Here is a 23,605-nt window from a genome sequence, read left to right on the forward strand (position 1 = left end):
CGCCATTTAATCATGGGTGATTTATTTTTCCCTCTCAACCCCATTCTCTTGCCTCCTTCTCCCCGTAACCATTGATGCCCTAACTAATCAAGAACCTATTAACCTCTGCTTTAAATATACCCAATGACGTGGCCTCCACAGCCGTCTGTGGCAATGAATTCCACAGATTCATCATCCTCTGGCTAAAGAAATTCCTCATCTCCGTTCTAAAGGGCTGTGCCCTCTGGTCCTAGACTATTCCACTACTGGAAACATCCTCTCACTACATCCACTCTATCCAGGCCTTTCAGTATTCAGTAGGTTTCAATGAGATACCACTTCATCCTTCTAGACTCCAGCGAGTACAGGCCCAGAACCATTAAACGCTCATCATGCATTAACCCTTTCATTCCCAGGATCATTCTTGTAAACCTCCTCTGGACCCTCTCCAATGCCAGCACATCCTTCCTTAGATATGGGGCCCAAAACTGCTCACAATGCTCCAAATGTGGTCTGACCAATGCCTTATAAAGCCTCAGCATTACATCCTTGCTTTTATATTCTCGTCCTCTTGAAATGAATGCTAACACTGCATTTGTCTTCATTACTACCGACTCATCCTGCAAGTTAACCTTTAGGGAATCCCACACTAGAACTCCCAAGTCCCTTTGCACCTCTGACTTCTGAATTTTGCTCCCTGTTTAGAAAATAGTCTACGCCTTTATTCCTTCTACCAAAGTGCACTTCCCTACACTGTATTCTATCTGCCACTTCTTTGCCCATTTTCCCAACCTGTCCAAGTCCTTCTGCAGACTCCCTGCTTCCTCAACACCACCTGCCCCTCCACCTATCTTTGTATCATCTGCAAACTTGGCCACAAAGCCATCAATTCCCTCATCTAGATCATTAACATATAACGTGAAAAGTAGCGGACCCAATATCGACCTCTGCGGAACACCACTAGTCACCGGCAGCCCACCAGAAAAGGCCCACTTTATTCCCACTCGTTGCCTTCTGCCAGTCATCCAATCTTCTATTCATACCAGTACCTTTCCTGTGGCTCCAGTACCATACCATGGGCTTCCATCTTGTTTAGCAGCCTCATGTGTGTCACTTTGTCAAAGGCCTTCTGAAAATCCAAGTAAACAACATCCACTGACTCTCTTTTGCCTATCCTGCCTGCTACTTCCTCAAAGAATTCCAACAGATTTGTTAGGCAAGATCTCCCCTTAAGGAAACCATGCTGACTTTGGCCTATTTTATCATGAGGTTCCAAGTACCCTGAAACATCATCCTTAATAATGGGCTCTAACATCTTACCAACCACTGAAGTCAGGCTAACTGGCCTATAATTTCCTGTCTTTTGCCTCCCTCCCTTCTTAAAGAGTGGAGTGACAATTGCGTGTTTCCAGTCCTCCAGAATTATTCCTGACTCTAGTGCTTCTTGAAAGATCACTACTAATACCTCCACAATCTCTTCAGCTACCTCTTCCAGACCCCTGGGGTGTAGTCCATCCGGTCCAGGTGACTTATCTGCCTTCGGACCTTTCAGTTTTCCACGCACCTTCTCCTTTCCCAATTAAATAGATGCTCCCTTATGTGGGGTGCTGCACTCTGCACATCCTTGTCATATGGACAAGTCAATATTCAGAGTACAGTCAGGAAGTAGAATGGAAAGGAAAACTAGCTGAATGCAAGCTGCGTAGTTAATTCTGCCGATTTATTTATTAATTAATTTCTCTATTTCCTGGTCCTTTTCACATCTTTCACCACTCCCCTTGTTCTATATTATTAAGAACATTCAAATCATCTACATAATTATACTAATAACAAACTGACAAATGCAGACTCTGCACTGATGACTGTAGCTGATTAAAGTGTCGAATTTGATGAAATGGGCCTAATTTACTGGGAAACAGCAATTTCCTTCCATTCACTCTTGAGATAAGAGTGTTTCTCTTGAAAGCAAGTTTATGAATGCTACCATCCTCATAGGGTGCTCCCTTATAGACTTCAATAAAGTTGTTAGGTTTTTGTTCTGCACGTCAAAGTGCTTATGGTTTCTAGGTTCTTGATCCTGTTGGTCCCCAGTTGTGAATGACTGCAATCTTTTCTCCCTCTGAGGTAGGCTGGCCCTATTGATCTGCTGCCACAATGTGGATTATCAGTTGTTAAGACTGTAAGGGAGCATAAGGGATATGCTGACTTCTGAAGAGAAGGCAACAAATACTAGTTTCATTGAGCTAGTTGTTACTCCTAGGGAGCTAAACCCATAATCTGTTTCAACTGTCTCTCCTCAGTAGATTTTGAGCCGCCATTACAGCCCCTGGGAACTTCCACTGCAGTGGCACTGACTCTCTCACGAGAGGATGACTACAGCATTCACATTTCCCAAGGTTGACTGCAGATTGATGTCAAATGAGATGACACCAACACAGCTCTTCAAAATTTCAGTCATTTGCTGAAATTCATTATTTATCTTCCAATACCTTTTTGAGATTCTTGCAGTTCTTATCCAGTAGCTGGAAGTTTTATCTCTGTTGTATTCAGAAGAGCTTAAAGAGAATCTCACCCTCCAGTGAGATCCCTCCCGGATTGTCCCTAGGCCCATACTGATGGTGCTCATTCTCAATTTACCATGTGTAGATCCTGCTGCCTTATTAACTAACTTAATCAGAATGACAATCCAACCCAACTTGGAGCCTGGGAAGTTTGCAGTGACGATAAAATGCATCCAGGATATAGCGCTCTTCCAAAACTGATTTGTTAGGAGTCCAGTTGTTGAAAATGACCTATCAGAAAAAGAAAACTCATTAGTTAGAATGGTTCAAAGAAACTGCTAAAGATAATAAATTAAGAATGCACTTTGCTGCATTTTTACTGAAGTGAATGCAAGTTATCACCCTTTGATTTAGATAGGCTCCTGTCTGCTCACTGTTTGCATGGCATCCTGCTGTGCCTGGGTGAGTGCTATAATGTTGAGTACTCATTTGTCCTGTCCCTGTTCTTCTCCGATGATTTAATGCTCTCACCAACATATACTTTGTGTTCTCCTGCAGAAGGGCAACCGCGGGGGGGGGTGGGGAGGGGAGAAGAGAAAGTGTTTGAAAAGGTCACTGGAAATATGTAGGCTTGTAATATAATCAATGTATATTAAAGAAGCAAGATAGATTAAAAATAGGAAAATGTTGAATTTGAAGTCATGGACATGAGATGGAGGTGTTGATAGTTGTGCAGAAGGTAGGGTAAAAAGAGAACACATTCATGTCACTTGTGAAAAAAAGGAAGAAGTCAGTGTGCCTGAACTAACAAAAGGACCTGTTGCAATGTGTCCTTATCACTGCATTATAGAAATTTATGACATCGATACCCACTGGGCCTTCACATCTGCACTGGCTAAAGAAGATCTGCCCGGCCTAATACCACAGTTCTTCCCACTGGTTCTCGTAGGCTCTATTTCCTTCATTTCCAAGTACTTTGCAGACAGAATGAGGAATCTTGTCTCTAACAGCCTTTCAGGCAGAGAGTGCCATGCTCTCTTCACTTTCTACAAGGAAGAACATTCTTCTACCAACAATTTTAAATCTATAAACCCCTGATTTATGAACTCTCTGCTGGAGAACTAGAATGGCCTATCCAGGCCCAGATAATTCAATATATCTCAATTAAATTTCTATTCTGTCTCATTTGTTCAAAACATTTCCTCATAACTAAAATTCTCCAGCTCTAATTGAATTCTTGTAAATTATCTCTATACCCTAACACCTATCCTAATGTGATGAATGGAATTGAGCAGTAGTCTAACCTGTGGCCTAACTAGCATTTGCAAAAATAAATGCAGCTTGGGTGACAGCTTCACAGCAGCCTCTTCCGTTTTAGTGAAATGCATTCAGTGTTCATAATGAGGTCTCTTCTACATAGGAGAAACTGAACACAGATTGTAAGGCTGCTTTGCCATTTGCCTCCATTCAGTCTGCGAGTGAAATCCTGAGCTTCTAGTGTATCCCATTTCCATTCCAACCTCTCTGTCTTCCGCCTTCTGTATTGCTCCATAGATGCTTAGCATGAGCTTGTGGATCGGCATCTCATCCTCTGATCAGACACAATACAGCCCATGGGACTTGCTGTTACCAACTCAGTATTTTCTGGTGAACCCCTCACCCCCCAACAGATGTGACCAAAACTGGTAATTCAATTTGTTATGTTGAAAACTGTTTCGGTATCATTTTGGTCCAACTGCCAGTTTTTAACCTAACAGTCACTTTGTCAATCCCATCATAACCATTTCCTCTGTTCTCCAACTCTCCCACTCTGTGACTTAAAAGACGCCTTCCCACTTTTCCAGTTCTGATTAAGGCAACTCTGTTTTCACTCCTCACTTCCAGCATTCTCTATTCTTGTTGGTGTTTCACAGTTCTCCAGTATCTTCAAGGATCTGTGACCATGTACCTGAGCATCCCATTTATTGTGTATCCCCTTGCCATGTTTGCCCTGCCCACAGACCAAAACACATTAACATATTTCCCAAATTGAATATTATTTGCTACTTTTCTGCCTGCCCGACCAGCCCATTGATATCTGCCTGCAGTCCATGTGATTAACTGCACGGACATTTTTTGTATCATCCACAAACTTCTCAAATCACGCTCTCTACATGTGTCTATATTACAGATATATATCACATGAAGGAAGGGAGCCCTCAAGAACTCTAGTGCAAACAGCCATCTAGTTAGGTAACACCTTATCTTTGCATCCTATCACAGAGCTAGTTTTGGATCCAACTTGCCATTTTCCCTTTTCTCTTTGGCCCTTTATTTTTTTGATTAGTCTATCATGCGTCCCCAGTTTTAAAAATCTTGCCAAATTTCTTCAAAGGTACTAGCATTAACCACCTTTTTAACCTCGTGAAAAAATTCAACCTTATCAGGCACAAATTTCCAAATCCATGCTCACTGCCCTTGATTAATCCATGCTATTCTAAACGGTGATCTATACTACCCCTCAGTCATTTACCTGATGATTTAAACAGAGGTTACACTGTACTTTGCACAAGTAAATTTCTCTTTTAAATATGGGTCAATATTAGCAGCTCATCAGGCACCATTTCAGTAGTGGGATTAAACAAGTCTGTATGTTGAATGTGATGGAGGGAAGGAATTATTGAGCGCTGTGAAAGAGTATGACAGCGGTGCTCTTGGATGGTGCTGGGACAATTGTAAAGATAAGGATCTGTACTCACCCTTGGCTGATGATCCAGTTGTCCAGACCCACTAATGACAGCCTTGGGATGCTCTTGTAGCTGGTGCAGACCAGGACCTCATCCTTTGTCTTCACTATTTCTACCAGGAACTCCAAGATGAAACTCAAAAATGGGGAATTCCTGGAACTCATTTGTGTTGCCATAATATTCAGTGTAGTTGTTCATGCAAAAATGAAAGCATGGTATGCAATTTTGTTTTAAGGGGACATTCCACTTTTCATAAACATTCAAAGGTCCACCAGAAACTATGCAACTTCAGTCATCCTCAAAATTCTCACATGTACAGGAAGACAGCCTGTTAATTGTGTGGGAATGAAGTGCAGGCAACAGATAAGTCCAAGCCTCATACTGGAATACCAGACCACCTATCCCAATAAACTTAGCAAAAATGAACATGCATGTAAAGTATGAGGTTAACCATCTAGGCCAAGAAATTGGATTAGTAATAAAACATATGCTTTTGTAAATGCATAAATCATGTAAAAAAGCATTTGTGTGTGCTTTGAAGTATTTGCATCCATTTCCTATTCAAAGTCCTGCTCAGTGAGGAGACTGGAGTGGGCATTTCCTTCATAATTCAGCCTTCCACGGATGTGATTCATGTTATGTCATCAATATGTGTGCTGCACATTTCTGACACACTTACAGAAAATGCATCAAAAAGGTCATGACCTTCAACCTCATTCACAGTAAAACCAGGACTAAACCAGACAGTTCTAGGAACCATACATGAGGGTCCCTGCTGAAACACTGACTGTATAAACATTCATGTTTGCTGATCTTTCATTATTGGTAGAACTCAAACATCACAGCATGGGAAAACCACATTCCAAATAGAATAAAATTACAATAGTGATTTCTCAAAGCAAAGCTGCACCAGTTTTGCAGGATTTTTTTTGCTGGCCCTTAATTTGGCACTTTGGTAAATGTAGCACTAATTCATTGCACTAGAAATAGATGAAATTCAAATTTTAGGTACGCAAAATTTCCAGACCAACATAATATTCTTTTTGCTCCATAACTGAGGTTCAAAAAAATTACTCTCTCTCTATTCCATAATAGATCAGACAGCAATTTTGCGAAGGGAAAGAGTCAAAGACCCTTTATCACAATTTTTCATGAGGATCTTAGAGTTAACATTTCAGGTTGATGATCCCGATGAAGGCTTTGCTGCAGAATCTTTGACCTGAAATGTTAACTTTCTCTTTCCACAGATTTTGCCTGACTTGTTTAGTATTTCCAGTATTCTTCTGCTTTAAATATCCTGCAACTAAAGTTATTTGACTTTCTTCCATTCCAAAGCTGACAGCATTAAAGTATTAATTGCAGGAAATATCACATCCTTTATGCATGTTTTACTGTCTTTCAAGTACAAAGTGAAGTGCAAACATCCACACCATTTCATGCACATTTTCTCTCCTCCATCCCTTCCCTCACAGAACTATAATGGGCAACCCTTAGTCTCAATTATCATATCTCAAGTCTCTACATTCAGCAGATCATTCCCAGGAAATGCAGCTACTTAGTTTGACTACATCAAGAAACATTTTTTTCTTATCCCTCAGCATTCCAAAGATTAGACTTCTTCCATCACCCCCAACAACAATGCTCAGTGCTCTGGCCACTTCCCTTAGAAGCACAATAGATGTAACACCAATTCTTTCACATCCCTCCATCCCACCTTCAAGGGCATCAAATATACCCTCTGTCTGTAATTTATTTGCAGTTCTTCCCAAGTTGCTGATTTTATTTTCTGTTCAGAATATGATCTCCTCCATGTTATTCAGTCTGCAAGTATGACTCAGATCCATAGCCACTTGTCATTTTAAATCTTCATCTTGCTCTCGCACTGATTTCTCTAAGTTTAGCCACTTGTATTATTTTAACTAAATCTAACATCTTAAGATCAGAACCTTATCTTTAAACTGTATGCCTCATTCTCTTTCAGCCTAAGACCTTAATCACCATTTCACACTCGGTGTCAGTAATGGAGAATGGCTTCGCTAGAATGGCTGCACGAGTAGCAGGGAATGGAAGTGTTGCCTGTTCTTTGCCATTAACATGGGTCCTACCCCCTTTGCTTCCACCACATTCCCAAGCTCAGACAGCTGAATTTTCCATGTTTTCCTCTTCTTCTGTTGTAACCACTTACACCCTCCCTGAACTCACTTTTTATTTATCTGCCTTTTACTTAAGGTAGTATGTAAAGACCTAAGCAACAGTTCGTCAGTGTGATGTCAAAGATAATGGAACGTGATTAAGAAACTGATCCATTTAAAGCTGAAAAAATGCAGGATTTCAAAATGCAAGTTTTGATACAGCTGAGGGAAAATAGCTGTTCTCTATGTCAAGTGGGCCATTCATACATATAAAATAAAAAAAAGTTATTAACAGAAACATAGAAAAACCTACAGCACAATTCAGGCCCTTCAGCCCACAAAGCTGTGCCAAACATGTCCCTGCCCTAGAAATTACTAGACTTACCCATAGCCCTCTATTTTTCTCATCTCCATGTACCTATCCAACAGTCTCTTAAAAGACCCTATCGTATCCGCCTCCACCACCACCACCATTTCCGGCAGCCCATTCCACACACTCACCACTCTCTGAGTAAAAAAAACTTACCCCTGACATCTCCTCTATACCTACTCCCCAGCACCTTAAACCTATGTCCTCTTGTGGCCACCATTTCAGCCCTGGGGAAAAGCCTCTGACTATCCACCCGATCAATGCCTCTCATCATCTTATATACCTCTATCAGGTCCCCCCTCATCCTCCTTCGCTCCAAGGAGAAAAGGCCGAGTTCCCTCAAACTGCTTCCATAACACATGCTTCGCAATCCAGGCAGCATCCTTGTAAATCTCTTCTGCACCCTCTCTATGGCTTCCACATCTTTCCTGTAGTGAGGCGACCAGAACTGAGCACAGTACTCCAAGTGGGGTCTGACTAGGGTCCTATATAGCTGCAACAATACCTCCCGGCTCCTAAATTCAATTCCACGATTGAAGGACAATACACCATATGCCTTCTTAACCACAGTGTCAACCTGCATAGCTGCTTTGAGCGTCCTATGGACTCGGACACCAAGATCCCTCTAATCCTCCACACTGCCAAGAGTCCTACCATTAATACTATATTCTGCCATCATATTTGACCTACCAAAATGAACCACTTCACACCTACCTGGGTTGAACTGCATCTGCCACTTCTCAGCTCAACTTTGCATCCTACCTATGTCCCGCTGTAACCTCTGACAGCCCTCTATACTATCCACAACACATCCAACCTTTGTGTCATCCGCAAACTTACTAATCCATCCTTCCACTTCCTCATCCAGGTCGTTTATAAAAATCACAAAGAGTAAGGGTCCCAGAACAGATCCCTGAGGTACACCACTGGTCACCGACCTCCATGCAGAATATGACCCTTCAACAACCACTCTGCCTTCTGTGAGCCAGCCAGTTCTGGATCCACATTGCAATGCCCCCTTGGATCCCATGCCTCCTTACTTTCTCACTAAGCCTTGCATGGGGTACCTTATCAAATGCTTTGCTGAAATCCATATACACTACATCTACTACTCTCCCTTCATCGATGTGTTTAGTCACATCCTCAAAAAAATTCAATCAGGCTCGTAAGGCAGGACCTGCCCTTGACAAAGCCGTGTTGACTATTCCTAATCATATTACACCTCTCCAAATGTTCATAAATCCTGCCTCTCAGGACCTTCTCCATCAGCTTACCAACCACTGAGGTAAGACTCACCGGTTTATAATTTCCTGGGCTATCTCTACTCCCTTTCTTGAATAAGTGAACAACATCCGCAACCCTCCAATCTTCTGGAACCTCTCCCGTCTCCATCGATGATGCAAAGATCATCGTCAGAGGCTCCGCAATCTCCTCCCTCGCCTCCCACAGTAGCCTGGGGTACATCCCATCTGGCCCCGGCGACTTATCCAACTTGATGCTTTCCAGAAGTTCCAGCACCTCCTCTTTCCTCTTATCTACATGCTCAAGCTTTTCAGCCTGCTGCAAGTCCACACTACAATCCCCCAGATCTTTTTCCGTAGTGAAAACTGATGTAAAGTATTCATTAAGTACCTCCGCTATTTCTTCGGGATCCATACACACTTTCCCACTGCTGCACTTGATAGGCCCTACTCTTTCGCATCTTATCCTCGTGCTCTTCACGTACTTGTAGAATGCCTTGCGATTTTCCTTAATCCTGCCCGCCAAGGCCTTCTCATATCCCCTCCTAGCTCTCCTAATTTCCTTCTTAAGCTCCTTCCTGTTAGCCTTATACTCTTCCAGATCTCTAACATTACCTAGCTCTCTGTACCTTTTGTAAGCTTTTCTTTTCCTTTTGACTAGATTTATTATAGCCTTTGTACACCATGGTTCCTATATCCTCTCGTGACTCCCCTGTCTTATTGGAACATGCCTATGCAGAACTCCATACAAATATCCCCTGAATATTTGCCACATTTCTTCCATACTTCTCCCTGAGAACATCTGTTCCCAATTTAATCTTCCAATTTCCTGCCTGAGAGCCTCATAATTCCCTTTACTCCAAGTAAATGCCCTTCTAGTCTGTCTGTTCCTATCTCTCTCTCCAGTGCTATCGTAAAGGAGATAGAATTATGATCACTATCATCAAAATGCTCACCCACTGAGAGGTCTGACACCTGACCAGGTTCATTTCCCAATACCAAATCAAGCACAGCCTCTCCTCTTGTAGGCCTATCTACATATTGTGTCAAGAATCCTTCCTGAACACACTTAACAAACTCCACCCCGTCCAAACCCCTCACTGTCTGGAGATGCCAATCGATGTTTGAGAAATTAAATCTCCCATCACAAACAACTCTGTTATTATCAGACCTTCTAGGATCTGCTTCCCTATCTGCTCCGCAATATCCCTGTTACTATTGGGCAGCCTATAAAAAACACCCAGTAAAGTTATTGACCCTTTCCTGTTCCTAACCTCCACCCACAGAGACTCCGTAGACATTAACTAGTAGAGAGACACAAGAGACTGCAGATGCTGGAATCTGGAGCAACAAACTAAATGCTGGAGAAACTCTTCATCTGGACAAGTAACGAAGTTGAAGAACTTGTACACAAAAAGCAGAGATGTGGAAACGATCCTGAATTCTTTCAAAGTGTCCACAAAAATGCAAGCTGATTGGTCTTTAGTGCTGTTACTTACTTCCCTTTTTGTCTTGGACTATTATTTATCATTTAATAACTCCCATCCTCTACCCAGGCACAAATCTTTTTCTTTTGTTCTTTCCCCTGCCTCTGCACTACACAAGAACTGTTAATCTCTAACATTTTCTAGTTCAAATGAAACGTCATCTACCTGACCCACTGAGTGTTTCTACCAATTTTAGTTTCAATTTCAGAATTCAAGACAACTTCTTTCAAAATTTTGCAGAAACCACCATGTATCCTGGCTTGGGAATTCTGGAGATTCTGTTGATGACTGTGCCATTCTGTTCTCAACTTTTAAGCCTCTTCTCCATTTCTTGCCTCTCTCCTTTCTTGGAAGTGCAAAGTTGAAGAACTCTAACCAATCAGCATGTCAGGATGAATACGTGGAAGACAAACAGTTAACAAATCAGGTCAAAGATCCTTCAACAGAACAATTTAATTTTCTGTGGCAGAGAAGGTGGAAGAGGGATGAGTAAAACAAAGGCAATATTTCTGATAGGATGAAACCAAATCAGTTAAATGTAGCTGGTAGAAGCAGATTACATTTACATTACAGAAACATTCCATTCCAGGCTACATCTTGGTTAATCTCCTCTGTGGGTTCTTCTAGAATTTTCTGTATTTATTTCAGATTTCCAGCATCTGTAGTTTTTGTTTTATTTTCAATGCTAAGCAATTACTAGTTTCCAAGGCAGTGCAGGCATTTAAGTAAGAGGACAATATTAGGTAGAGCATAAATATCTCTACAGTAGTGCAGATAGTAGAGCTGTTGCTTCACAGCTCCAGTGGCCAGGTTCAACCCTGACATCCAGTGTTGTTATTGAGATATTTGCACATTCTCCCTGTATGGATTTGCCCTGTTTCTTCCTACATCCCAAAGATGGCCAAATTGGTAGGTTAAATGGCCACTGTAATTTGTCCCTGGTACGTAGATGAGTGGTAGAATATTGGGGGGGCGGGGTTGGTTCTGAGTGTGGGGGAGAGGGTTGATGGAAATGGGTGGGGCAATGGGTTTCAAGGAAAATTAGTCAGGGAATTGGATTACTCTGCAATCTGATGTAGAATCAATAGGCCAAAATAGCCTCTTGCTGCATCCTGGGGAAATATGAAACATAAACTAGGTGGGTCCAATGAACAGCTTCTTTGCTGTAATTCCCATGAGATATCCTTTAAATGTGATAACACAAATTTCTCATTTTATCCAACAGCAGCCTAAATACAAACAACTCACTGTAAGATTTTGTATGCCATATGAGTACTTACCATATGATTCATATGACTCCTGACCAGTTCCATGACTATAATCATAATAATCCGATGCGCTGTAAAGAGAAAAATTTATGAATCAGACAAGTTCAAGTAAATTACCTAATCGATTTATATGTAAACTCAAGAAACAATGTGTTTATTAGAGACTTGGCATCATCTTTTCAAATCAATCCTCAAGTGACAGTGATAAGACATATTTAGCAATTAAACAAACTGTCACCTCCCCCACCTTCTCAGCAGTTCGGTGTTGTTTTGTTTCAAAAGAATTGCAGTTAAAAGCTCGAATAATAGATAAAATTTCAGATTATGGTCAGGCATCAAGCTTCAATTATAATGCTTACGTTTTCCCCTCTGAATAGAAGTCAAATGGTTAAAAAAAGAACCCATTAAATACCAAAACAAGCTCAAGACACTAATCAAAAAGTTTGCAATAGTAGTATGCTTACATTTATAGTTAAAAAAACATCTTTAGTTCTTTGGCAAAAGCATTAGTTAAAACTGCTTCAAGGACTGAATTGGTGCTTGTACGAATTCCCAGTTGTCTTTCTTTGATGGAACATTTGGACACAACAGATGGATTTAAATTGTCAAGGTGAAATGGAGCCAATAGAACAATTAATTGCTTGTTCTCCATTAGAAATTTCAGACAAGAAATTGAAATTTGTGTTCAATAGACTGTGCTGGGTTGGTGGGAGGATTTTGGGGAAAGAGGTGCCAGTTTGCTGCACTGTCTCTATGCTGAGATATTCTGTTCTTCATGAGACTGCTTCATACGTGGCAGAATAAATCTTGCACCACCAAATGCAGAGAAAGGTTATTCCAATAAGGTGTTATTTTATTTAGCAAAGATTGAGCTCAAAGTGAGTTGGATTCGAGGAATGTAGGGTTTGGCTGTGGAGATGATGGCAAAGATTATGGAGATGACTGAAGGAAGTTGGTTCGGGGAGAAGACTATTGAAGTACATAAGCTGAAAGGGGTCGGGGAGTGGGGTGTAAGCAGAAGAGATAATCTGGAGCTGGGGACTTAGGGGCATAATTGGGGAGAGCAGCTGTGGGTTGGGCTTGGAAGTCAGTCGGGCTGGGGAGTGGGGAGATGACTAAGAATTGGGAGCAAGGGAACAGAGGGGTTAGCTGAGAACAATCAATAGCTATGGAAGCTTAAAGGTGGCATCTAGCTGGCAAACGTTGGACACCTCAAACTCAGACTCTAAAATAATGATGAGGCTGGCTTCAAACCTCTGGCTAAGTCCTGCTTCAGTGTATGTATGAAGACCTTGCCATTCAAAGGCCTCATTTACTGTATAATATTGCATGACACAAAAATGAGCACTGCTGGCTATCTGATGTCACTGCACAGGCCTAATGGCCTCTGTGTTTCTGTGCAATATGCTTTAGGAGGAACAGGATCCAATTTCAGGAAGTCAGAGGTGCTAAAAGTATTACAGAATGGTCACAGCATAAAAGGTCTTTTGATCTGTCAAGTCCATACCAGCTCTATGCAAGGACAATCCAGCTTGACCCACTACATCCAGCCCTCTCAATATCCCAAGTTCTTTCCTTTCAGATACCTACCTCACTGTTTTAAATATCCACTACTATCATAACAGAACACTCCAGACCCTACACACATGCCAATATAAGCAAATATTCCTCTCATTAATTTTGACTCTTGCCAAGTACAGAATCAGATTTATTATCATTGACTTAGAGGACTTGAAATGCGTTGTTTTGCGGCTGCAGTTCAGTATAAAGACATACAATTACTATAAGTTACAAAAATAAATAAATAGTGCAAAAAAAGAAACAACGAGGTACCTTCATTCTATGTCCCCTAGTTCTTGATCTTCTCTCTACACCCTTCAGATTCTCTCTGTTCCACTATAAACACCACAGCTTCTCATGTACATTTACACAACTGAACTCTTCTTCAAAGATCATTTTAGTGATCTTTGCAGCATGCTTTCTAAAAGCTTTTCATCTTTCCTAAAGTGTGGTGCCCAGAACTGGTCACAATACTCCATAAGTGGCCAAACCAGTATTTTTTTATAAGTTCATTATGACTTCCCTGTTCTTGTATTCTATACCTTTGTGTTATGTAACTGAGGATCCCACATGATTTGTTTTAGAAACCACTTTATCAACCTGCCTTGCCACTTCTAATGATCTATACACTTGTAACACCAGATCTTTATTCTTGTGTTCCTTTTAGAATCGTGCCCTCTAGTTTATATTGCTCCTTCTCAATTTTCATTCCAAAATTTAATCCTTCTCATTCTTAAGCATTACATTTCATCTGCCATCTATCCACTAATACCACTAACCTGCCCCTATCTCTTTAAAGTCCATTATTCTCCTTCTCATAATTCATAGTGCCTGCAAATATGGAAACTGTGCCCTGTGCACACAGGTACAAATCATTAATGTAGATTGGAAAAAGAGTTCTGGCACTGTTCCCAAGGGAACTCCACTGAACACTTCCTTCCACTCGGGGTGGGAGGTGGGGAAAATATTCACGACCACCGTTTCTGCTCTTTAGTCAATTTTGTATCTATGCTTTATAGCTTTTATTCCATGGGCTTCCATTTGAATGGTAAGTCTATAATGTGGCACCTTAATAATTCCTTTTGAAAATGCATATATACTACAACCTTATTACCCCCATTGACCCCATTACCTCATCAAAAGCTCTTATCAAGCTAGACACAATTTGACTTTAACAAATCCATGATGTCAAATCAATCCACACTTGTCCAAGTGATTGGGTAATTGAGTTGATTATTGTTTATCGACCTTCCTCACCATCAAGATTAAACTGACTGATTGACTTGTCTGAAGTTACTGGGTTTATTCCTACACCCTTTTATGAGCAAGGTTATATCATTTGCAATTTTCCAGTCCCCAGGCAGCACCCCTGAATGTTGGAAAGATTATGGCCTGTACAACCTCCTTCACTTCCCTCATCAATATAGAACACATTCCATTTTGACCAGGTATTAATCCAATGGATCAGATTATGTAAAACATATATATATCCATTACACAACACAAAAAACATTCCGCAGAACTGCTAGGCCAAGATTCCAAGGCAAATGGCTTTATTTCATGTTATGCCTTTTTTGCTGCAAGTATGTTTTAAAAAAATAAAATCAATCAGCAGATCATTGAAGTGCAATGATAACAACGCCAGGAACATAGCCTCAAAATGCAATCTGTTTTTTTTGGTTTATCAGCTGGAGTAACATAATCCAGCAAGGGGGGGGGGGGGTGAATACTAAATTATAACTGAGGTTGGTAGAGAGAGTATTATTCATTCTAACTAAAGCTCCAGATAATAACATTACATAATTGAGCTTTGAATGTGCACCACAACTTTTAAGGATTAATTTGTCAGAATACTAAAACATTAAAGTATTTCCTAACATCTGTTGTTGTGGTCCTGATTAATGTGCACCTACATTTAACTGACTTCTTTCCAAACAGTCAACAGAGACTGGCAATTTCCCATGTTTAATAAAAAGTGCTACTAGGCAACATACTGTATATAGAATGATATCTGATGAACATGATTCTAGGCCTTTAAGAATGTATGCTTATTTTCCCCCTTAAACAATTAGATATGCTTTAAAACTATTTCTATTTTCTATAATTGTTGTATTATTTCTCCAAGACTGGAGGAAAATGGAATACTACAGAAGTGGCAGATGGAATTTTATTTGGACAAATGCGAAGTGATGAATTTTGGGAAGTTAAACCAGGGCAGGACATATACAGCAAGTGGCAGGGGCCTGGGGCAAGGGGGGGGGGGGGGGGGGGGTTGCCGTTGAACAGAGACCCCTAGGGGTACAAATGCATAGTTCCCTGAAAGTGGCGACATAAGGGTAGACAGCGTGGTGAAGGCATATGGCATGCTTGCCTTCATCCGCCGAGGCATTAAAAATTGGCACATCATGTTATACTTGGAGTATTCTGTGCAGATCTGGTCGCCGCAGTACAGGAAAGATACAATTAAGTGAGGGAGGTGCAGAAAAGATTCACAAGGATGTTGCCTGGATTGGAGGGCTTTAGTTATGAAGAGAGATTGGATAGGCTGGGTCTGTTTTCTCTGGAGCAAAGGAGGCTGAGATGTCGCATGTAAAATTATGAGGCATAGATAGGGCAGAAAGCAAAGGTCTCTTTCCTGAGGCAAAGGGTGTCTAAAATTCGAAGGCATAGGTTTAAATTGAGGGAGGAGGTTTAAAGGGGATCTGAAGGGTAAATTTTTCTTAAAAGTAGTAGTAGATACCTGGAGGCAATAACTGTAACAACATGCAAGAAGCATCTGAATAGGTACGAATGAGCAAGGCATGGAGCGATATGGAATTAATGCAGGCAATTGGGATTGGTAATAGATAGGCTTGATGGTTGGCATAGACACGGTGGGCCAAAGGGCTTGTTTCCATGCTGTACAAATCTAGGACTCTACTACTGGCAAATTAATTCTCTTTACATGTTGAAGGCAGGAGAAGGAAGCATACGAGAGCTTAAAGCTTTCTTGTAAAGAAGGAAGAAATAAAACATGATAACTTGCCTGGCAAGTCCAATCAGTTATTTCTTTCAACTAAATATTTTAAAAAAATGCCACTGTACTTGATCTCTGTCACAACATCCATTCCCTAGTCACTGACTACATCATGCTACTTGGAAAGTGCCTGGGATTGAAACAGACTTCTTGCAGTCATGTTGCCATATTTAATCCTAACATGAGTTATGCTTTCATCAAGTTTTCCTATTTTCATCTCTGTATTTGTGCTTAATTTGCCCCTTCTCTTTCAGATGATTTGTTCAGGAACACTCATCTGTGCCTTTATTATCCTTAGAACAGGTTTAAAACTTACTTTTTTTTAAAATCCCTCCCCTCCCTCCAATTTCCTTCAGACCTTATAACCTGAGGGTTCTGTGCTTGAATTCTGGCCTCCTCATCATCCCTAAATTTAACTGCTCCAATACTGGTGGCTTCACCTTCAGCTATTGAGACCCTAAGTTCTGGGATTCTCACCTATACCTGGTTCATTTCCCACACTCCCTTTAAACACTGGAGAGGCCTTTTTCAACATGCTTCCTTTAAGCTCTCCAGGGCCATCTTGCCTGCACTCTAAACTCACTAGGTTTTGTTTCCCATGCTCCCTTTAAATTCCCTGGTTCAAAGGAAAAATTATTATACTACTGTCTACGATCTAAAGTTAAAAGTATTAGAAGTGTGTTGGTGTATCAGAGTTTTGCCATGCTTAGATTTTCTTTCCTTATTTGTGCTCCTTGGAAACAGTTACCACCACCCCCACCAACAATCTCCAAGTCACCCACCCACAGGTCCAGATCTTACAACCTAAGCTCAGTCCTCTGGACATCCCGTCACTTACACCCATCCACCCCCTCCCTCCCCAATTCACATCTCCAAGCAACCCTTTACCTTCTGGTTGTTTGGCAATTGCATCCTGATCTCACACCTTCCATCACCCTAGATCCTAAATGGACCATCAAATGCTGACCCTCTCTCCATCTAACTACCTCAACTCCCTGAACTTTCCTTTGAGCATTACGTATCTAATTGGCCTCAATGACTGAGGCCTAGGAAACTCATACAAATAAATCAACTTGAGACCTCAGCAGTGAATAATGGCAAATCTGTCTAATGTTGTGAAATTAGGAATATTCACAATGACCCAAAGGAGGCTGCAGGCAGAGTCCTTTAATTGATCTGCTATCCAAGTTTCTGGTCCTCTATGAGCAGATTGTATTAGTAAAATTTGATCACTCCTCTTGCATTTGCTTGAGTTGTTAACAAGTTTAGCTAGCCCTCAGCAGCTGTCAAAAATCACTAAATAGAAGTTATGTAGAATTCTCCCATACTACTACAATCTTCAATCTGACAGCATTTAAACAGCTTCACAGGTTATCAATTGAATATAGACTTCATCATTAAAACTAAGATGGAAGTTACTATCAATATATTGGTGTTTCAAATTAGATTGAATTTTAACATTTAAAATTAAAGCTGATAATTCTGAGAACTGCTTTATACCAGCGCCAGAATGCCAAATCCAAAAATATTTGTGCAAACTTAAAATTTTCACACGAAGTTACAATAACCTATTGAAATAGATATAAAAACAGGTACCATGCTCACTGTTAATCAACCATGATTGCCTCCAGGCTAGCTTGCCTTTAATATTGTCCCTAGCGCTCATTAAGACTGACATCCATTCCAAGAATCTCAAGAACAACTAATTCTCTATTCTACTCATGGCCAGTTGTAGAGCGCAATAAATATTTATTTTTACAAACTCCATTCTTTTTTGCATGATGCTCAAAAGAACTGCTAAGAAAAGCAAAACATTCATACTTACCAAAAAGAGTTTTATACACCAGGAAATAATGGTGCAGCAAAACTTTGACAATCTACCATCTAACCATTTGGAAATTCCGATGGTTTGCCATCTGGCTTACCAGGTAATGTTGGCCATGATCCTTTTCACCTCATTGGGGCATTCGTTCCCATGCTCCTTTCTAACTTGCTGGGGCCCCTCCCACTCTCCTTTTTAAACTTGCCAGGTTTACTGATAAATTTACTATAATAGATAGAGTCATATAGCACAGAAATGGACCTTTGGCTAGAACATCCACAATGACGTTTTTTGCCCATCTACACTAATCCCATTTGCCCACATTAGATTCATATCTTTTTACGCTTTACCTATTTAACTGCCAGTCGAAATATCTCTAAAACAAGTGACTGTATCTGATTATACCACCTCCTCTAGCAGCAAGTTTCCAGAGATCAACCACCTGTGTAAAATTACTTTCCTCCCCAAATCCCCTTTTAAAACTGCTCCCTCTCACCTTAAACCTATGCCCTCTTGTTTTTCATTCCTCTACTATGGGAAAAGATTCTTACTAACTACCCTATCTATATTTCATAATTTTACATACCTCTATCAAGTCACAGCTCAGCCTCCTTTGCTCCAGTGAAAACAAGCCCAGCCTATCCAATCTCTCTTCAAAGTCCTCCAGTCCAGGCAACATCCTGGGTTAGTCTCCTCTGCACTCTCTCCAGTGCAACCACATCCTTCCTATAGCACAGTGATACAACTGGACACAACAGTCAAAGTGCGGTCTAACCAGTGTCTTGTAAAGTTACACATAACATTCCAACTTTTATACTATATGCCCTGACCCATGTAGGCAAGCATTCCATATGCCTTCTTCACCATCTGTGTTGCCACTTTCAGGAACTGTGAACTTGAACCCCAAAGTTCCCCTGTTCATCCACATTTTTTAGCATCCTACCATTTAGTGTACATGTCTTATTCCTATTTAACTCCCCAAAATGCATTACCTTGCACATGTCGGGATTTAAATTCTATTTGCCAATGCTCTGCCCAACATTCAATCTGATCTATATCCTGCTGTAGTTTTGGACAATCTTCTTTTCTATCCACAACACCACAAACTTCTGTCATCTGCAAACATACTAATCATAGTGAGGTAATGCATTTTGGGAAGTCAAATTCTGGTAGAACATTTGGAGTAATTGGCAGGGACTTTTGTGGCAATGATGTACAGAGGGACCTTGGGATGCAAGTCCATAAGTTATTGAAAGTAGCAACACAGGTGGACAGGATAGCAAAGAAGGCATTTGGTATACTTGCCTTCACAGGGTGAGACATAATAGTTGGTTTGTCTTGTTGCAGCTATACAAAACATTACTTAGATTGCATTTGGTGCACTGTGTACCATTCTGGTCACCACACTATAAGAAGGGAGAATCCAGAAGAGATTCATCTGGAATGGAGGGCAGTAGTTATAAGGAGAGATTGAATTGGCTGGGTTTATTCTCAGTGAAAGGTCAGAGGCTTAGGGGTGATCTTATAGAGGTTTATGAAATTATGAGGGGCATAGATAGGATAATAGAGTATTTTTCCCAGGGCAGGGGAGTCTAGAAATAGAGTGCACAGATTTGTGAGAGAGAAGAGATCTGAAGGGTAAGTTCTTCCACACAGAGGGTGGTGCATTATCTGGAACAAGCTGCCAAAGGAGGTGGAAGCAGTAGATATAATTACTATTTTTAAAAGACATTTGGTCAGGTACTTAGATAGGAAAAGCATAGCAGGATATGGACCTAATGCTGGCAAATGGTATTAGTGTCGATAGGCATTACAGTTGGCATGGATGAGAATGGGCCCAAAGGGCTCGTTTCTGTGCTGTACGATTTTCTATAACTCTTACATTGACATCCAAGTCATTAATATATATCACAAACAATGAGGGTCCCAGCACCAATCCCTGCAGTACACCACTGGTCACAGACTTCCAATCAGAAAAGCATCCTTTCACTACTATCCTCTGCCTCCTATCACCATGCTAATTTTGGATCCAATTAGCCAGCTTACCTTCGATCCCATATGCCTTAACATTCTGGACTAGTCTACCATGTGGGACCTTGTCAAATGCCTTACTAAAGTCAATTTAGACAATGCCTACCACCCTGCTGACATTAATCTTCTTAGTTACCTCCTCAAAAATCTCGATCAAATTATTAAGGCAGCATTTCCCCCACACAAAGCTAAGCTGTCTATCCCTGATCAGCCCCTGGTTTTCCATATGTACATAAATCCTATCCCTTATGATTTTCTCCAGTACTTCCCAACTACTGACATAAGACTCAGCAGCCTACCTGATTAATCCCTGCTGCCCTTCTTAAATAAAAGAACAATATTAGCTATCTTCCATTCTTCTGGCACCTCACCTGCGGCTAATGAAGTTGGAAAAATCTCCATCAGGGCCCCAGCTGTCTTTTTCCTTGATTCCCATAGAAATCTGGGATAGATCTCACCCTGCAGATTTATCAACCATTCTGCACCCCATGACATATAACACCTCCTCCATCTTAATACTAATCTGCTCCAAACTATTCACGTACCCCTCCATGCACTCACTATCTTCCATGTCCTTCTCCTTGGTGAATACAGAAGTAGTATTCATTTAAGATCTTGCCCACATCACCTGGCTCAATACATACGATACCTCTTTGGTCCCTGAAGAGACCCACTCATTGCCTGGCTGTGGTCTTGCTCCAGATATATTTATAGAATGTTTTGAGATTCTCCTTGATCTTACTTGCCAAGGATACTTCATTGCTCCTTTTTGCCTTCCTAATTTCTTTAAGCTCTCCAGTACACACTCTAGACTCCCTCTAACTGTTGCCTAAACCTGCCACATGTTTCTTTTTTGTCTGATCAAACTTTCAATTTCCTTTGTCATCCAAGGTTCATTAATCTTGCCTTTCACCCTTACCAGAATATGCAGGCTCTGAGCTCTTACTAGCTCTCTTTTAAAAGACTCCCACTTGTCAGTTGTCACTTGACCCGCAAGCATCTTCCCCCAATCTATGCTTTCCGGGTTCTTTCTTAAGCTATTGAAATCAGCCTTCCCCCAATTCAAGACATAACCCAAGGACCAACCTTATCCCTTCCTACAACTACCTTGAAACTTTCAAAATTATGGTCACTGTTCCCAAAATGTTCCCTCACTGATGCTTCAACCACCTGCCCAGTTTCATTTTCTAAGACTGAATACTGCCCCATCTCTAATAGGACTGTCTATATATTGTCTTAAAAAACTTACTTGGATGCACTTAACAAATTCCACCCCATCTAAGCCCCTTGCAATCCCAGTCAATACTGGGAAAGTTAAAATCCCTTGCTACTATAGCCATACATGGTCTTGAACCTTTCTGCGATTTGCTTAGAATTTGATCATCGAATTCCCATTGACTATTGGGAGGTCTATATTAAATCCCCAGCAAATTGACTGCCCCTCTCTTATTCCTAAATTCCACCCTTACGTCCTCACTGGATGATCCCTCCAGGATATCCTCTCCAAGTACTGCTGTTACATTCTCCATAATCAATTGAGCAACTCCCCATCCTCTTTTGCATTTCCCTCTGCCACATCTGAAACTTCTACACTCTGAAACATTAAAATGCCAGTCCTGCCCTTCCCTCAACCATGTTTCCATGATTGCAATAACATCATAATTCCAAGTGCTGATCCATGCTCTAAGCTCATCTGACTTGCATTAAAGTAAACGCATTTGAGTCTGCCACCCCTCCCATATTCCCTAATCTGCCTCTGTCTGCTGTGCCCACTGGACTTGCTTAATTTATCCTCTACAATTTTCTGTCCTTCTACAGTTCTGTACTATACTATGCTAAAATCTTTAAAAAAGTGAATTAAAAAAAAGCATTGGGGTATTAATAGGAATAACATACAAAAGTGAGGAAAATCTGTTAGCTAACACCACCAAAGTCCCATGTGTGCTGATTACTGGAATTTTACTGAGCACAACAAGATACTATGAATCTTAATGCCCAAAACAGATGATCTCTGATTCTGTCAGAGCAAGGCTGCCAACACTGCACTTTAAACTTAAGGGGCAGGTTGTTGACAGGGTTTGGTGTGTCCCCTGGAACTCCTCTCTGGGAGGATCACTTAGGTAAATTTTGATTATTCTAGAAGATCAGCAATAAAGTTGCTGATTGCAAAATCCTGGGCCATTGTGTTTGTTGGGTGACAGATAATGACAGATCAGACCAGCTATTTCATTCTCAAAGAGCAGGGATCTGGGTCAGGAAAATTACAATGAAAAATGGGTGTACATCTTACCCAATATCCTGTGGTTGCCAACTTCTTAATTTAGTATGGGCACCTGATAATACTATAGCATCAGTCCTACTTCCAATCTGCAGTAGCAGTTAAACTTCCGTCTTTGGTAGGCAGCTAAGCCATGTTCTGAACTAGCTAGCTTTCAGTGAACCGCTGGCTGCAGCAGTTGCTTTGGAAGAGCTTTTTAAAATCATGGATAGGGCTTATGCCTCATCATGCAGATTTTCCAAGTGGTTCTCAGAAGGCTCCACTGGGAGGACTATGGCAAACTAGCAAAAAGATTTCTATTTATTTTTGCAGTAAGTGGGGAAGTGCAAGTTCTCCCTGTTGACTGTAAAATCCTGGTCAATGTCTCAAGCCCCAAGTTTTTACCTTTATGAGTTAGGTAGCAAACTTGATAAAATCATAAAGAAAATGGGGCACCCTTCATCAATATCATTCAGGATAGACTGTTTCTATTTGAAGGGAATGCAAAATTGTTCAATGCAAAATTGATGGAAATGAACTGAACCTGTCAACTTTGTTTTAAGGAAAGCAAAACAAGCTCAAGATGCCGATTTGCTCATGGAAAGCAGGTTGTTCATTTATAAATTATAATGAAGTTACTTTCATTTTAAAATTCATTCAATTTGTTTTTAACAACATTTTGTAAAGATTTCCAAGGTTATTGGTATGCATGTCTTAGGGCAGAATGATGGTGCTGGAATATTCCAGGGACCCAGATTTGATCCTGACCTTTGGTGCTGCCTGATCACTAGAGTTTGCACTTTCTCCCTCTGACTGTGTGACAAAGATGTGCTGTTTGGTTCACTGGCTACAGTAATTTACTCCTTAGTGTAAAATCAAAGTGAAAAGAATTAATGGGCATGTGTGAGAGAGGACAAGTTGCAGGAGCACAGAGAAATAAGGATGGGGTAAATGAGGCTGATGGGGTTGCTCCCTTGGGTCTCGGCATAGACTTGATTGGCCAAATGGCATCCTAGTGTCACGATAAGATAATGCAGTTGATGGTGCATTCCGTCACTATTGCAGATGACTGAGAATAAATTGATAGGACAGTCATTGGCCAGAACAGATTGCACCGTTTTAAGCGGACAAGGCTTAAGCAAGCAATTTTTCATGTTGTTAGGAAGAGGCCAGTCTTAAAGCTGTACTTAAGCAAGTTAGCTAGAGGCAGGTCTT

General features: G+C 40.9%; 1 protein-coding gene across 1 annotated transcript in view; it reads right to left on the reverse strand.

Annotated features, from left to right (window-relative positions):
• The window catches only part of LOC127574681 (KH domain-containing, RNA-binding, signal transduction-associated protein 3-like), a 164,820-nt gene that overhangs the window by 5,912 nt on the left and 135,303 nt on the right, over positions 1 to 23,605 (reverse strand). The window contains exon 9 of the mRNA XM_052023937.1: positions 11,717 to 11,775. Coding sequence (XP_051879897.1) covers positions 11,717 to 11,775 — 59 coding nt within the window. The remainder of the gene's footprint in view (positions 1 to 11,716; positions 11,776 to 23,605) is intronic.

Source organism: Pristis pectinata, chromosome 9, assembly GCF_009764475.1.
Source record: "Pristis pectinata isolate sPriPec2 chromosome 9, sPriPec2.1.pri, whole genome shotgun sequence".
Taxonomy (NCBI): domain Eukaryota; kingdom Metazoa; phylum Chordata; class Chondrichthyes; order Rhinopristiformes; family Pristidae; genus Pristis; species Pristis pectinata.